The 16589-nt window shown below is 44.7% G+C and overlaps 1 protein-coding gene across 2 annotated transcripts; it reads left to right on the top strand.

Moving 5' to 3' along the window:
• Positions 1-582: 582 nt before the first annotated feature.
• LOC120060902 (transmembrane protein 180-like) lies at positions 583-14786 on the top strand. Of its 2 annotated transcripts, XM_039010327.1 has the most exons (9): positions 595-687; positions 1120-1331; positions 6951-7235; positions 7422-7501; positions 7695-8144; positions 8538-8755; positions 9322-9493; positions 12406-12599; positions 12761-14786. In XM_039010327.1, the coding sequence occupies exons 3-9, from the start codon at positions 7059-7061 to the stop codon at positions 13015-13017; spliced, it is 1548 nt and encodes a 515-aa protein (XP_038866255.1). In that variant the 5' UTR covers positions 595-687; positions 1120-1331; positions 6951-7058; the 3' UTR covers positions 13018-14786. The 2 variants fall into 2 exon arrangements, with proteins under 2 accessions (XP_038866256.1, XP_038866255.1); XM_039010328.1 differs by lacking the exon at positions 1120-1331 and having other exon boundaries at positions 583-687.
• The last annotated feature ends 1803 nt before the right edge of the window (positions 14787-16589 follow it).

The raw sequence follows: 16589 nt of genomic DNA, 5'->3' as shown, positions 1-16589 counted from the left end.
ATGTATACATACAGTGTTGTAATGAAGTGCAAATAGTTAAAGTACAAAATGGAAAATAAATAAACATAAATATAGGTTGTATTTACAGTGGTGTTTGTTCTCCACTGGTTGCCCTTGTGGCAACAGGTCACAAATATTGCTGCTGTGATGGCACACTGTGGTATTTCGACCAATAGATATGGGAGTTTATCAAAATGTGATTTGATTTCGAATTATTTGTGGGTCTGTGTAATCTGAGGGAAATATGTGTCTCTATGGTCATACATTTGGCAGGAGGTTAGGAAGTGCAGCTCCGATATTAAGCGCTTTTTCGCAAAATTGCCGGGATGTCACGTGCATCACACTTATACCAGTACACTCGTAATCACCTTAGCATTGCGAAACATCTATCGTATAAAATAAGCCTCACGTATCAAAATAGCGATTCATTGTATCTTGACTCAATTCAACACACTCAGTCTTCCCCATACAAAACTGGTAACATGCTTAACGTGGACCCATTTTGGGCGGAGTAGACCCTCTCGCTAGCCTCTTCCTCTCTTGGGAAACCCCTGTTCGTGATCAGCCCAGAGGGCGTGGCTGATTAGAGTCATTTTTGTGTGACGTGTACTAATGGACCGCAAACTGTGGCTTGTATTGATTAGAAAGGTTTCCAATTAGTTTCCGATGCTTCATTTAATGATAATGGTAAGTACATTTTCCATTTTGTTAGGGGATTGGTCTAACCACAGGTCTAGCTAGTTAACTCGCCGGTTTAGTGGTTAGCCTACGCTAGCTATACTAGCTATCGACCTGTCTTTGTACGTCTCGACGACAGCTGATGCAGCGAATACAGCTAACGGTAGCTATCTAACCTGTAGAACGACTGGACAAATCTGATACCGGGCCGCAACTATATCTTGTGTAGCTAGCTAGCTATCTATATGTGTATAGCTATCTCACTAGCTAACTAGATTTATATATATATAAATGTGTGTGTAATAGCAATAGCTCCCTTTACTGCATCTAATTCCTGTAAGCCACCCAGTATTGTTATACACGTTCCTAATGAAAGCTGCTGTGTGTGTGTGTGTGTGTGTGTGTGTGTGTGTGTGTGTGTGTGTGTGTGTGTGTGTCAAGTGGGAGAGAACACTTGTCTGCCTATTCCCAGAGGTCTATTCGCTCATCAGCGCAGCCCCAGAGATCAAGTATCAGACCACAGTCCCACGCACTTTCACAGTATCTAACACAGTGTGACGAACTAGCTGTGTAGAGTAGAGTACACAACACGTGCACAGCCCTCTGCCAGCCCACCTGCTCTCTCTGCCAAGAAGCCTCTCCAGTCTTAGCAGGTAGGTGAGAGAGCTGCCCTGGCATCCACTAGAACTAGAGTTGTCCCTAGTTAGAGGTGTGCTGAACTATACTGTATACAAACTACTTTGCTACCTGTTCCCAGAAGATTAAATGAGCTGAGATGAGTGAGATGGGAATCACATTGTGAGATGTGATACAATACAGTGCAGAGAAGCGAGTCGTTCCGCTCCACTGCATGGATCTGATGGGACCAGACACAGCTCGCATTCGCATTTGCTCTACTCGTAGGCCTATTTGTTGACATTTGGCCTGATCAGAACTCTGTGTGCAATTTCTCTGCTGAGAACCTGTTGGAGAAAAAATGATTTGGGTAATGCTGGGACAGGGCCATGGCACAGGCAGGTGTGGAGCCAGAGCCTAGGCATTATTAACACAAAAAAGATTCCATTGGACGCCACATGTGAGACTTGTGTTCTGAAGGCTGGATCGTAGCGGGGAACCTCTATGCTTCACTTCAGATGTCAAAACTACAGTAGTAGTAGTAAAGAGAATGCAAAGAGTGTGCAAAGCTGTCATCAAGGCAAAGGGTGGTTATTTGAAGAATCTGAAATGTAAAATAAATGTTGATTTGTTTAATACTTTTTTGGTTACTACATGATTCTATATGTGTTATTTAATAGTTTTAATGTCTTCACTATTATTCTACAATGTAGATAATAGTAAAAATAAAGGTAAACCCTTGAATGAGTAGGTGTTCTAAAACTTTTGACCGGTAGTGTAGTTACCAATAAAATGGTCTGATGGTGAAGTGGACGTCAGAAACAGACTCCATGAGGGTGGTATGAGGGCCCGACGTCCACAGGTGGGGGTTGTGCTTACAGCCCAACACCGTGCAGGGCATTTGCCAGAGAACACCAAGATTGGAAAATTCGCCACTGGCACCCTGTGCTCTTCACAGATAAAAGCAGGTTCACACTGAGCACATGTGACCGACGTGACAGAGTCTGGAGACGCCGTGGAGAACGTTCTGCTGCCTGCAACATCCTCCAGCATGACCGGTTTGGCGATGGGTCAGTCATGGTGTGGGGTGGCATTTCTTTGTGGGGCCGCACAGCCCTCCATGTGCTCGCCAGAGGTAGCCTGACTGCCATTAGGTACCGAGATGAGATCCTCAGACCCCTTGTGAGACCATATGCTGACACATGCACATTTGTGGCCTGCTGGAGGTCATTTTGCAGGGCTCTGGCAGTGCTCCTCCTTGCACAAAGGCGGAGGTAGTGGTCCTGCTGCTGGGTTGTTGCCCTCCTACGGCCTCCTCCACATCTCCTGATGTACTGGCCTGTCTCCTGGTAGCGCCTCCATGCTCTGGACACTACGCTGACAGACACTGCAAACCTTCTTGCCACAGCTCGCATTGATGTGCCATCCTGGATGAGCTGCACTACCTGAGCCACTTGTGTGGGTTGTAAACTCCGTCTCATGCTACCACTAGAGTGAAAGCACCGCCAGCATTCAAAAGTGACCAAAACATCAGCCAGGAAGCATAGGAACTGAGAAGTGGTCTGTGGTCACCACCTGCAGAACCACTCCTTTATTGGGGGTGTCTTGCTAATTGCCTATAATTTCCACCTTTTGTCTATTCCATTTGCACAACAGCATGTGAAATTTATTGTCAATCAGTGTTGCTTCCTAAGTGGATAGTTTGATTTCACAGAAGTGTGATTGACTTGGAGTTACATTGTGTTGTTTAAGTGTTCCCTTTATTTTTTGAGCAGTGTATATATACTGAACAAAAATATAAACACAACATGCAACTAGGGTTGCACATTTTGGGGAATATTCAGAGGTGGAAACTTTCCGTGGGAAATAATGGGAATATGCAAATTAATATTCATACCATTTAAATGTAGATGTTTTTTGCATTGGATATATTTACCATAACTTATGGAGACAGAAACAAACATTTTACCTCATGAGTAGATATACTTGCAAATGATTAAATCATTCCAATAGAAATAAAACAATTTAGTGACGAATTCAACTTTAAATGAGTTGACTCTTCACATGGGATGATTTCACTGAACAACAAAAGAAATGGAATATTGAATGATCCCCAATGATCCATTGCATCTCCCAAAAACATTTTCATCATACATCTGTAAAATGATAGTCTGAAACTAAAGCTTTGGTTGTCTTCCTCTCAGGCTTCCATATCTTCTCCCTGGACCTCCTCAATGTCCACCTTCTGAACATCAGACTCTGAGGCCTCATCTTCACTGTCATTTTCCAACCTTGTTGAGGATGGCTTGTTGTCAGGCTCAAAAAGCCTCAAATTTGCCCGGATGGCCACCAATTTTTCAACCCTTGTATTGGTCAGCCTGTTGTGTGCTTTGGTGTGTGTGTGTGTTCCCAAACAAGGACCAGTTGCGCTCTGAGGCGGATGATGTTGGTGGGATTTGGAGGATGATGGAGGCAACAGGGGAAAGGGCGTGTATGGGCTTCAGGCAGAAGTCTTCACGCTTTTTGATGTATTTCAGAACTGCAGTTTCCTCTGCTTGGAGCAACAGTGAAGTGGGCCATATGGATTTCTTCTCTTACATCTGCAAGCAGAGTTTGAACATCAGACAGAATGGCATTTTCTCCCTCAATCCGTGCAATGGCTACTGCTATAAGTTTCAGGAGTTTCAGGCTGCTTACCACTCTCTCCCAAATTACATCATCCAGGAGAATTCTCTTGATGGGGCTGTCCATATCGGCAGACTGTGATATGGCCATTTCTTGGAGACTGTTAAACATGATGACAACACCACCCCAACGGGTGTTGCTTGGCAACTTCAATGTGGTGCTCTTATTCTTCTCACTTTGCTTGGTGAGGTTGATTGCTGCTACAACTTGATGACCCTTCACATACCTAACCATTTCCTTGGCTCTCTTGTAGAGTGTATCCATTGTTTTCAGTGCCATGATGTCCTTGAGGAGCAGATTCAATGCATGAGCAGCACAACCAATGGGTGTGATGTGAGGGTAGGACTCCTCCACTTTAGACCAAGCAGCCTTCCATGTTCGCAGCATTGTCTGTCACCAGTCCAAATACCTTCTGTGGTCCAAAGTCATTGATGACTGCCTTCAGCTTATCTGCAATGTAGAGACTGGTGTGTCTGTTGTCCCTTGTGTCTGTGCTCTTGTACAATACTGGTTGAGGGGTGGAGATGATGTAGTTAATTATTCCTTGCCCACGAACATTCAACCACCCATCAGAGATGATAGCGAAAGCAGACTGTATTGCAATGATTTGCTTGACCTTCACTTGAACTCTGCATCCAGCAAATGAGTAGATAAAGCATGTCTGGTTGGAGGGGCGTATGCTGGGAGAAGAACATTTAGAAATCTCTTCCATTACACATCGCCTGTGAGCATCAGAGGTGAACCAGTTGCATACACAGCTCGAGCAAGACATTCATCATAATTTATCCGACTACGTTCCTCCATTGAGTAAAAAAAAACTAATGATTCCAGGAGGATCCTGAGCTGTTGCGATCGATAAGGTGTCCGATTCATCATTTTCACCTCAAATAGAAGTAGATGGACTTTTGTCAGAGGTTGCTTGTTGTGAGCGCTGAGGGAACTTTATGCACTTGGACAGATGATTCTGCATCATTGTTGATTTCTTCACATGATTTGGCACAGTATTTGCAAATGTACACAGCATTTCCTTCTACATTAGCAGCAGTGAAATGTCTCCACACATCAGATAGTGCCCGTGGCATTTTCCTGTAAAGATTAGAATAAAAAAAAAATAAAAAAAATACAATTCCATGTACAGATAAATAGTTAAGCAGTTAGATTAAAGAACTCCTTTGTAAGATAAATGTTTTAAAATGAAACATGTATGGAAACTGGTGAATTAACATTCCTCAGTTAGCAGGCTCAAGCAAGCTAAAACCCACATGGTAGCAAAAACTGACTAGCAGAAATTGTTAACAAGTTAGAACTGATTTAAACACACTTTGCTGTAGGCTACTATTTACTAATTAACAAGAAATTATGTATGTCATATAAAATATATTCACCCCACCCAGTATTGTAATCAAAACTTACCAGAAGGCATGTAGTCCTTGGCTCAGACAGTGTAGTAGTGTGGGCTCAATAGCATCTCATTAGTGTGCAAGATCTTGAGAATCAAGAGTGCACTGCACATGTGATGGAAGAATGCACTGTGCATGCAGAGGGTTGCAATTCTATTGAATTGGGGATAGTTTAACCAAAATATTCCACAAGATCTAGAATTGCCTTATGTGTATCCCACAAAAAAAGGTTCACTGTTATAAGCTAACATTTTAAAATGAATTTAAGCAACATTCCCAAAATTCCCGGGCTTAACTTCCCATGGGAAATTTACGGAAAAATGCCAGAAATTTACCGGAAAGTTTCCAACCTTTGCAACCCTACATGCAACAATTTCAAAGATTTTACTGAGTTACAGTTCATATAAGGAAATCAGTCTGTTGAAATAAAATAAATAGGCCTTAATATATGGATTTCACATGACTGGGCAAGGGCACAGCCATGGGTGGGCCTGGGAGGGCATAGGGGAGCCAGGCCCAGCCAATCAGAATGTTTTTCCCCACAAAAGGGCACTATTACAGACAGAAATATGCCTCAGGACCCCTCAGATGATCCCGCAGGGGAAGAAGCCAGATGTGGAGGTCCTGGGCTGGCGTGGTTACACGTGGTCTGCTGTTGTGAGGCCGGTTGGACGCACTTTCCTCCGTTTGTCTTTGCCTCAAACCTGACTAGTCTCGTAGTCCCTGAAAAACATTCCCACCGCATGATGATGCCACCACCATGCTTCACCGTAGGGATGGTGCCAGGTTTCCACCAGAGGTGACGCTTGGCATTCAGGCCAAAGAGTTCAATCTTGGTTTCATCAGACCAGAGAATTTAGTTTCTCATGGTCTGAGAGTCCAAACTTCTTACATTTTAAGAATGATGGAGGCCTCTGTGTTCTTGGGGACCGTCAATGCTGCAGACATTTTTGGTACCCTTCCCCTGATCTGTGCCTCGACACAATCCTGTCTTGGAGCTCTACGGACAATTCCTTCGACCTCATGGCTTGGTTTTTGCTCTGACATGAACTGTCAGCTGTGGGACCTTATATAGACAGGTGTGTGCCTTTCCAGATCATGTCCAATCAATTGAATTTACCACAGGTGGACTCCAGTAAAGTTTTAAAAACATCTCAAGGATGATCAATGGAAACAGGATGCACCTAAGCTCAATTTCGAGTCTAATAGCAAAGGGTCTGAATACTTTTTAAATGAGTAAGGTATTTCTGTTTTTTTTAATAAATTGGCAAACTTTTCAAAACGTTTTTTGCTTTGTCATTTTGGGGTGTTGTATGTAGATTGATGAGGAAATGTTTTTATTTAATCAATTTGAGAATAAGGCTGTAATGTAACAAAATGTGGGGTCTGAATACTTTCCCGAATGCACTGTAAGTAAGCTGTGTTACTCTTGCTCCTTTGTGTCTATTCGCTAAAGCTGGCTCTTCTCCCACGCTGTACATTAACCTAGCCTAACCCACCTCACACTTCACACATCCACATTTAGTCTGCCCTCCAAATGGTTGTTGACATGTTTCTTGTTTGCTCTGGTAGGAGTGGGTACGGTGGTGCCCCTAGCCCCAGCCCCCTGGTCTGTGGGATGACTCAGTGAGTGTGGTGGGGTGTGGCGGCGGGGAACGGAACAGAGACCGAGTGAGAAGAATGGGCAGGAGGGGCTGTGACTGCAGGTTTGCTGTCTCCACTGGTGTCCCCACTGCGGTCCTCTACGGCTCCCTGTCCCTGTTTGTCTCCATCCTGCACAACGTCTTCCTGCTCTACTACGTGGAGACCTTTGTCTCCGTTTATAAGATCGACAAGCTCTCCTTTTGGGTCGGAGAGGTGAGTGACAGTTCCTGCCTTTAATGGCTTATTGTAATATTTGTGGTTTGGACGCTTTCTGCTTTAGACAATGACAAAGGTGTTGGATAAAGCAGAAAGACTGATACCCTGGCTTTTTTCTGGGTTAGGATGTTTAACCATACTGCTATACTAACTCCTCCACCACTGACTCTCTGTCCCACACAGACAGTGTTCCTGATATGGAACAGCTTAAACGACCCTCTCTTCGGCTGGCTGAGTGACCGCTCCTTCCTCAGCTCCCCACAGTAAGACCTACTCTTTTCATCGTTTTCTCAAATCAATGGTGCACCTCTCTCTCTCTCTCTTCTTCAATCTCTACGTCTCGCTCTCTTTTTCACACTGTCTTGAAAGCACGGTTGGATAGCACAGTTAGTGAAAAGTGGTAGAAGTTTCTTTACCATTGCACTATACTTTTTTTCTCTCTCCCCTCTATCATAGATCTGGCCCCCAGATCTCCAGCCCAGAGGTGGTACTGAAACGGCTGGCTGCCCTCTCTAGGAATGGCCCCCTGTTCGCCCTCTCCTTCCTGGCTTTCTGGGTGTCATGGGCGCGGCCGGGCCTCCAGTTCCTGGTGTGCTTGTGCCTGTATGACGGCTTCCTCACCGTGGTGGACCTCAACCACAACGCCCTGCTGGCCGACCTGGCCGTGTCGGCCTACGACCGCACGCGCCTTAACTTCCACTGCTCTCTGTTCAGTGCCCTGGGCTCGCTCTCAGTCTTCCTGTCCTACTGCGTCTGGGACAAGGGCGACTTCTACTCGTTCCGGCTGTTCTGCGTAGCGCTGGCGGTCGTCTCGGCACTGGGCTTCACCGCCGTGTCGCGCCTGTTGAAGAGCCGCTTTCAGAAAGAGGCGCGCCTGAGACAGGACGAGGCGCTGCAACTCAAAGAGTAGGTGACATTATTATTCATCATGTATGCACTCGAGAAACACTTGGTTTACATTATGCACTGACAAGCAAGTGGTAACTGAATAACGACACCCGTTCTTGGTTTGCTTCCCACAACTCACCTTATTAAACGCCTGATTTGAGGCCATCTTTCTACTCCTGTGGTGTCTATTCCAGCTTTGGCCAGGCATATTTCTTGCTAATGGGAATTTTAAAGAGACTGAAATGTGAGCAAATAGAATTGATGCACACTTTGCACACACTCATTCAGTCTGTTGTGCAGGTAGATAAACAGCAATACCTGCTTAGGTTACAGACTCAATCCCGTGTGTGTGTGTGTGTTTGATGTTACACTAGTTGTCATTTCAGTAATCCCCCCTTCCCTCTCGCTCAGGTTGAGTATTGGCCAGAGCCCTCTAACCCAGCAGGAGAAGCCAGTCACTCTAGGAGAGTACCTAAGGCAGCTCTCCAAGCACAGAAACTTCATGTGGTTCGCCTCTATGAACCTTGTCCAGGTGTTTCACTGTCACTTCAACAACAACTTCTTCCCTCTGTTCCTGGAGCACCTCCTCTCTGACAGCATCTCTGCCTCCACCGGCTCCATTCTGCTGGGTAAGAGGAGTACTGCTTGGATATATGCACCATGACAAGGGAAGGGCCTCGAGTATAGAATGGGCTTAGTTTCATACCCTGGTCCCAGATCTGTTTGTGCCGTCTTGGCAATTTCTATGGCCGTTGTCACGTTTGGCCTGACAATGACCGTAGGAGTTGGCAAGATGGCACAAACAGATCTGCGACTAGGCTATTCGTTTTGGTCTGTTTACATTTTACGGAAGGATTAGTTCTTAGAATGTGAGGAAACACAATTTATCACTTGTCTGCATACATTTAATAAATGTGGCTTTTCAGTCCACGGTCACACTTTGTTTGGCAAATCTGGATTTTCCATCTGTATATGCTCAACAGATGGTCATACTTTCAACAATCTATCAGTTGATAAGCAACTGCTTGCTAAGATTAGGTTTAGAATTAGGATAAGGGCTAAGGTTAGGGTTAGTACAGTAGATGGTTAGTTGAAATTTGACTCAATGAGATAATCCATCTGTAGATGCTCTACAGACTATCCAAATAAAGTGTTTCCCAGTCCACTAACAGCTGCTCTTGACAACTCTTCACAGGGATCTCCTACATAGCACCCCACCTGAACAACCTGTATTTCCTGACCCTGTGTCAGCGCTACGGGGTCTACGCGGTCATCCGCTGGCTGTTCCTGGTCAAGCTGGCTCTCAGTGTGGCCATGCTGTTGGCCGGGGCCGACCAGGTCTATCTGCTGTGCATCTTCATCGCCAGGTACTGACACACACACAAACCCACACACACACACGTTCTTCTTCAATTGAATACTGTGCACTAGCTGCTAATGTAAGATACTAACATCGTTTGCTAGGAATGTTAATAAGTTACACATTTGTATTTCATTTTACATATCAAGGTCATGTACTCAAGTCATGAAAGTTATTTTCATATCAAGGACCCAGTGTCATGTGTTTTTCCAATACTTGTCGAAGCTGAGCAAATCAATGAAGATTCCCAGCTTACCCAGCAGTTTTGTGTGGCTCTGTTTGCGTTGTACCTGGCTGGGTGTTGTGTGTCAGCCAACCAACCAATCCCTTTATCAACATGGGGCTGGCAGCGGCTGGGCGCAGCCTACCACTAGTCCCCTTGGCACAGTGCCATTGTTTTCGTAGACCGAAATGAGATAAAGTCATAGTGGAGAAGAGGCTTTTCTGTTGGTTTGGGCCTTTATATAAATGCCTTGACCTTTTAGCCCAGGAGGGTTTTTTTCCCTTCTCCTTTTTTCCCCTTCTAAACTCCTGCTCGGGAAAATCGGTTGCATATTCCACATCGTTGTATATTAGCAGATCAAATCAAAATCATGTTTTATTTGTCACATTCCTCGTAAACAACAGGTGTACACTAACAGTGAAATGCTTACTTGCGGGCCCTTCCCAACAACGCAGAAAGAAAAATAAAAGAAAGATAGTAACACAAGGAATAAATACACAATGAGCAATGACAACATGGTTATTATATACACGGTGTACCGGAACCGAGTCGATGTGCAGGAGCACGAGGCAATTGAGGCAGACACACACATACAGGTATGGGCAAAGTGACTTGGCAACAGGATAGATAATAAGCAGCAGCGTACGTTATATGAGTCAAAAGAGTTAGTGCAAGGAGGGGTGTCAATGCAGATAGTCCTGGTAGCTATTCAGTTAACTACACTGAACAGAAATATAAACGTAAAGTGTTGGTCCCATGTTTCATGAGCTGAAATAAAAGATCCACATAATTTTCCACACGCACTAAAAAGCTTATTTCTCTCATGTTGTACACAAATGTATTTTACATCCCTGTTAGTGAGTATTTATCCTTTGCCAAGATAATCCACCCACCTGTCAGGTGTGACATATCAAGAAGCTGATTAAAGAGCATGATCATTACAAAAATGTGCAGTTTTAGTCACACAACGTCTTGCAATTGGCATGCAGACTGCAGGAATGTCCACCAGCTATTGCCAGATAATTTAATCTTTATTTTTCTACCATAAGTCGCCTCCAATGTTGTTTTAGAGAATTTGGCAGTACTGTGTGTCCAACTGGCCTCACAAATGCAGACAACGTGTAAGCATGCTAGCCCAGGACCTCCACATCCGGCTTCTTCACCTGCGGGAGGGATCGTCTGAGACCAGCCACCTGGACAGCTGATGAAACTGTGGGTTTGCACAACCTAAGAGTTTCTGTAAAAACTGTCAGAATCTGTCTCAGGAAAGCTCATCTACGTGCTCGTCGTCCTTCACGGATGAATCCCAGTTTCAACTGTACCGGGCAGATGGCAGACAGTGTGTATGGCGCTGTGTGGGCAAGTGGTTTGATGACGTCAACGTTGTGAACAGACTGCCTCATGGTGGCGGTGGGGTTATGGCATGGGCAGGCATAAGCTATAGACAATGACCACAATTGCATTTTATCAATTTGGATGCACAGAGATAGTGACAAGATCCTGAGGCTCATTGTCGTGCCATTCATCCGCCGCCATCACTTCATGTTTCAGCATGATAATGCAGGGCCCCATGACACAAAGATCTGTACACAATTCCTGGAAGCTGAATATGTTCCAGTTCTTCCATGGCCTGCATACTCACCAGACATGTCACAAATTGAGCATGTTTGGGATGCTCTGGATTGACGTGTACAACAGCAGGTTCCAGTTCCCGCCAATATTCAGCAACTTCGCACTTCCATTGAAAAGGAGTGGGACAACATTCCACAGGCCACAATCAACAGCCTTATCAACTTTATGTGAAGATGTGTCATGCTATATAAGGCAAATGGTCACACCAGATACTGACTTTTTGTCTGATCCACAACCCTACTTTTTTTTTTAAAGGTATCTGTGAGCATCTGTATTCCCAGTCATGTGAAGTCCATAGATTAGGGCCTAATTCATTTATTTCAATTGACTGATTTCCTCATATGAACTGTAACTCAGTAAAGTCTTTGAAATTGTTTCATGTTGCGTTTTTTATATTTTTGTTCAGTGTATTTAGCAGTCTTATGGCTTGGGGGCAGAAGCTGTTCAGGGTCTTGTTGGTTGCAGACTTGGTTCATCGGTACCGCTTGCCATGCGGTAGCAGAGAGAACAGTCTATGACTTGGGAGACTGGAGTCTCTTTTTTTTTTTACGGCCTTCCTCTGACACCGCCTGGTATAGAGGTACTGGATGGCAGGGAGGTCAGCCCCAGTGACGTACTGGGCCGTACACACTACCCTCTGTAGAGCCTTGCGGTCGGATGCCAAGCAGTTGCCATACATAACAATGATCTAGCCAGTCAAGATGCTCTCAGTGGTGCAGCTGTAGAACTTTTTGAAGATCTGAGGGTCAATGCTAAATCTTTTCAGCCTCCTGAGGAGGAAGAGGTGGTGTCATGCCTTCTTCATGACTGTGTTGGTGTGTGTGTGGACCATGTTAATTCCTTGAAGCTCTCAACGCGCTCCACTACAGCCCCGTCAATGTGAATGGGGGTGTGCTCGGTCCTCTGTTTCCAGTAGTCCACTATCAGCTCCTTTTTGTCTTGCTGACGTTGAGGAAAAATTGGAAACGGTGTTGACAATACTTCAGTAATGGCTCTGAAATATGCTTATACTCTTGTGCTCCTTCTCTCCCCCCCCCCCCCCCCCCCCCCCCCCCCCCCCCAAGTAACCGGGTGTTTACGGAGGGCACCTGCAAGCTGTTGAACCTGGTCATCACAGACCTGGTGGATGAGGACTTTGTGGTGAACCAGCGCCAGCAGGCGGCGTCAGCGCTGCTCTTCGGTATGGTGGCCCTGGTAACCAAGCCTGGCCAGACCTTTGCTCCTCTCATCGGCACCTGGTTGCTGTGCGTCTACACAGGTATAAATTGGCAGAGGGGCGAAAGTACAAAAGTCTGTTTTAATAAAGGCTCCTCAAATGGTGGAGATGCTAGAATCAAACCAATTTCACTAACCTTCTCTAGGCGGATTCTCACGCATTCATGCCTGTTCTTTATTCTCAACATCTCTCTTTATTTCCAGGCTACGATATCTTTGAGAGAAACTCCATACAGGACTCTGCGGCAGCGATGGCCTCCCCTGTCTCAGGCCAAGCAGGCTTCACTGTTCCACTTCGCCAGGGCTGTTTCTACCTGCTGGTGTTTGTGCCCATCTCCTGCGCCCTGCTGCAGCTACTGGCCTGGTCCCGCTTCACCCTCCACGGCCGCCGACTGCAGGGCGTCAAGGCCCAGAGGCAGGGAACCCAGCACAGCCACCTCATGGATGTCAAGGCCATCTGATCTGAGCCCAGCCCTTCCGCACCTTCACTCAACTGCATGATGCTATACCACCATCTGCCACTGGGGTCAGCAGAATGGAACACTGGAGAACTGATTTAAATCCCACTGTCAGGGACAAAAATATACTGTGAGAATCTTGCCTTATTTTGATATTAAGAGGACAAAGACGATATGTATGAACTGATGACTAAATGATACAGCAGAGCCAATCAAAGATTAAGATTCCCATGCCCCTCTCTGGGACAGGGCGAGTAGACCAGCCTAGGTTGAGGCGCAGCCTGGAATGCATTTCCATCCCCAAAGGAACACAAAGTGTCACCAACTTTGCTATTACAGTGTGGTTACCCATTTTTGTATTTTTCACCCCATGGCAAAATGTGTTAAATTGCTGTGTGAAGGAAAATATTAAGTATGAAAAAAAATGTGTGTATGTGCACATGAGTATAAAGCCTGATTTGCATGGACCTTGTGCTTTAAATTACAATTAGTGGTGAACCATCACCATGTTATTCTCTGTGTCTTTATGAAGTACTTCATAATCTGCATGTTCAGAATTGTAAAAAGTCAAGCAACTATTTCTCTATTTGTTTTACCGTGACCAGATGGACTACTTATACTAAAATAGCTGCCGTCTCCAGTATTCAACGGAATTGCCTCGTGTTTTCTCACACATTGTTGTAACGTTTTCACGGTGACGTGTTTATCGTTTAGGGAGCTCGTACAAAACAAGGCCCTAAACAACGTCTGTTTACATGTGTACCCCAGTTCAGGAAAGAGATGTGTTTTTACACAGTGTACAAAACATTAGGAATATCTGCTCTTTCCATGAGACTGACCAGGTGAAAGCTATGATCCCTTATTGATGTTAAATCCACTTCAGTATAGATGAAGGGTTAAAGAAGAATTTTTAAGCCTTGAGACCACTGAGAAATGGATTGCGTATGTTTGCCATTCAGAGGGTGACTGGGCAAGGGAAAATATTTAAGTGCCTTTGAACAGTAGTAGTAGTAGGTGCCAGGCGCACCGGTTTGAGTGTCAAGAACTGCAACGCTGCTGGCTTTTTCATGCTCAACAGTTTCCTGTGTTTATAAAGAGTGGTCCACCACGCAACGGACATCCAGCCAACTTGACACAACTGTGGGAAGCATCCATGTGGAACGCTTTCGACACCTTGTAGAGTCCGTGCCCCGACGAATTGAGGCTGTTTTGAGGGCAAATGTGGGTGCTACGCAATATTAAGAAGGTGTTCCTAATGTTTTGTACACTGTGTACATACTGTACCATGAAGAGAATTGAGAAACAAAGATTTGACTGAAAATGTGAAACTGTTGTGCCATGATGACCTAACTATATATGATCATCATGAAGAATACATTCCGTACTTTTTCCAAAGTTCCGTTTTGAATACCGCTGCTACATGGTTTTCTATGTGAACAGAGTATTAAGGAGTCTTAAATTCCATCATATTAGTATTACATTTTTTTTCTAACGTATTGTGATAATTTGAAGACACCTTGAGGGTAGTGTTTTTTAATTAAGTGACTCAGGAATTGTAGTTTCAGCACCATGTGATTTACTTAGCCAGAATGGAAAGCAGAGGTTTGATCTTATAAGACATCCTTACGGTATACAGCAGAGATGCCTGTATTTGCCAGTTTTGTTATGGAATACTGTACAATGTTTCTGTCTGGTTGTACCCCTGCTCATTGTAGCATCGGCCATTTCCGACCATCTTTGTGACCTTTATTAAAGTGATCTCACTGCTTGTGGAATGTGTCTTGTTGCTCACGTTCACAGATGTGTTATGGTCTGTTAGGACAAGTCTAACTCGCAGCCTCGCACCAAACCCAGGAGCTCAGGTCTGTGTCCGGGCTACCTTCACTTACTAGACTAGGACAGGTGACATGTCTCACCTCAGGCATCTTAAACCTGATGACTAAATTCCAAATACCTTTCATTTTAATTAAGGTCCAATGCAGCTGTTTTTATCTCAGTATCAAATCATTTCTGGGTAATACTTAAGTACCTTACTGTGATTGTTTTCAAATGAAATTGTCAAAAAGAAACAAAAGTAGCTTCTTGGCAAAGAGTTTTTTGCTAGGACCGTCTATGATTGGGGTGGGGAAAACAGGAAACTAGCTGTTATTGGCAGAGTGGTTTGGAACTGTCTTATTGGTCTATTAACTCATTTACTCAACTTCATCCCACCAAAACAGGCTGAAATTTCTGGGGGTTTTTTTCAAACAGCTCTTACACTAAAAGGGAATTATATTTTTCACAATTTCACAGTATTATGCCAACCTCAGTAGTGTGGAAATATATATAAAACACAGGAAAAGCATATTTTTTAACTGCACTTGGCCTTTAAATACCGAATGGGACCATATCACACGATTTTTAACCAGGCAAGAACAGAGAAACATAGGTGCTCACTGCACAGCATACACAAAGATAATGTGTGACAAATATCTGTAAACATGGCTTCTGCTGCTATGTTGTAGCCTAGTTATGTGGATATTAATTGTGTACTTTGCTCAGATTAATAGAGGGTTCAATCCTAAATTGAATTGATGTATAAAATTGATACTACAGACCTTGCGAACTATGCTTGCCAACTATCACACGTAATCGCCATACAGAGTATCAAGTAACCAATCAGATTCAGCGATCAGTCATTTAATTAGCCATTTTCAGACGCCGACAAGATGCAGGTGATGTAACACCTAAGGTAACATGATTTTGGACGGTTCAAATCAAATCAAACTTTATTTGTCACATGCGCCGAATGCAACAAGTGTAGACCTTAGATAATAAACAGTGAGTAGCAGCAGTGTACAAAACAAATGGGGGGGATCAATGTATGAGTCCAGTGGCCATTCGATTAACTGTTCAGCAGTCTTATGGCTTGGGGGCAGAAGCTGTTAAGGAGCCTTTTGGTCCTAGACTTGGCGCTCCAGTACCGCTTGCCGTGCGGTAGCAGACAAAAAAGTCTATGACTTGAGTGACTGGAGTCTCTGACAATTTTATGGGCTTTCCTCTGACACCGCCTATTATATAGGTCCTGGATTGCAGGAAGCTTGGCCCCAGTGATGTACTGGGCAGTACGCACTACCCTCTGTTGCGCCTTACGGTCAGATACCGAGCAGTTGCCATACCAGACGGTGATGCAACCGGTCAGGATGCTCTCGATGGTGCAGCTGTAGAACTTTTTGAGGATCTGGCGACCCATGCCAAATCTTTTCAGTCTCCTGAGGGGGAAAAGGTTTTGTCGTGCCCTCTTCACGACTGTCTTGGTGTGTTTGGACCATGATAGATCGTTGGTGATGTGGACACCAAGGAACTTAAAATTCTTGACCCGCTCCACTACAGCCCTGTTGATGTTAACTGGGGCCCGTTCGGCCCTCCTTTTCCTGTAGTCCACAATCAGCTCCTTTGTCTTGCTCACACCGAGGGAGAGGTTGTTGTTCTGGCACCACACTGCCTGTTCTCTGACCTCCTCCCTATAGGCCGTCTCATCGTTGTCGGTGATCAGGCCTACCACTGTTGTGTTGTCAGCAAACGTAATGATGGTG

Source organism: Salvelinus namaycush, chromosome 16 (genome assembly GCF_016432855.1).
Source record: "Salvelinus namaycush isolate Seneca chromosome 16, SaNama_1.0, whole genome shotgun sequence".
Taxonomy (NCBI): domain Eukaryota; kingdom Metazoa; phylum Chordata; class Actinopteri; order Salmoniformes; family Salmonidae; genus Salvelinus; species Salvelinus namaycush.
Note: the sequence above shows the minus strand (reverse complement) of the source record. Positions and strands in the feature narration are given on the sequence as shown.

What these genes read in the sequence shown, in the direction of transcription:
- LOC120060902 (XM_039010328.1), top strand. Translation starts at nt 7,059, where the DNA reads ATGGGCAGGAGGGGCTGTGACTGCAGGTTTGCTGTCTCCACTGGTGTC. An exon ending in TCTCCTTTTGGGTCGGAGAG is followed by an intron (nt 7,236 to 7,421) that starts GTGAGTGACAGT and finishes TGTCCCACACAG; the next exon opens with ACAGTGTTCCTGATATGGAA. An exon ending in CACCGGCTCCATTCTGCTGG is followed by an intron (nt 8,756 to 9,321) that starts GTAAGAGGAGTA and finishes AACTCTTCACAG; the next exon opens with GGATCTCCTACATAGCACCC.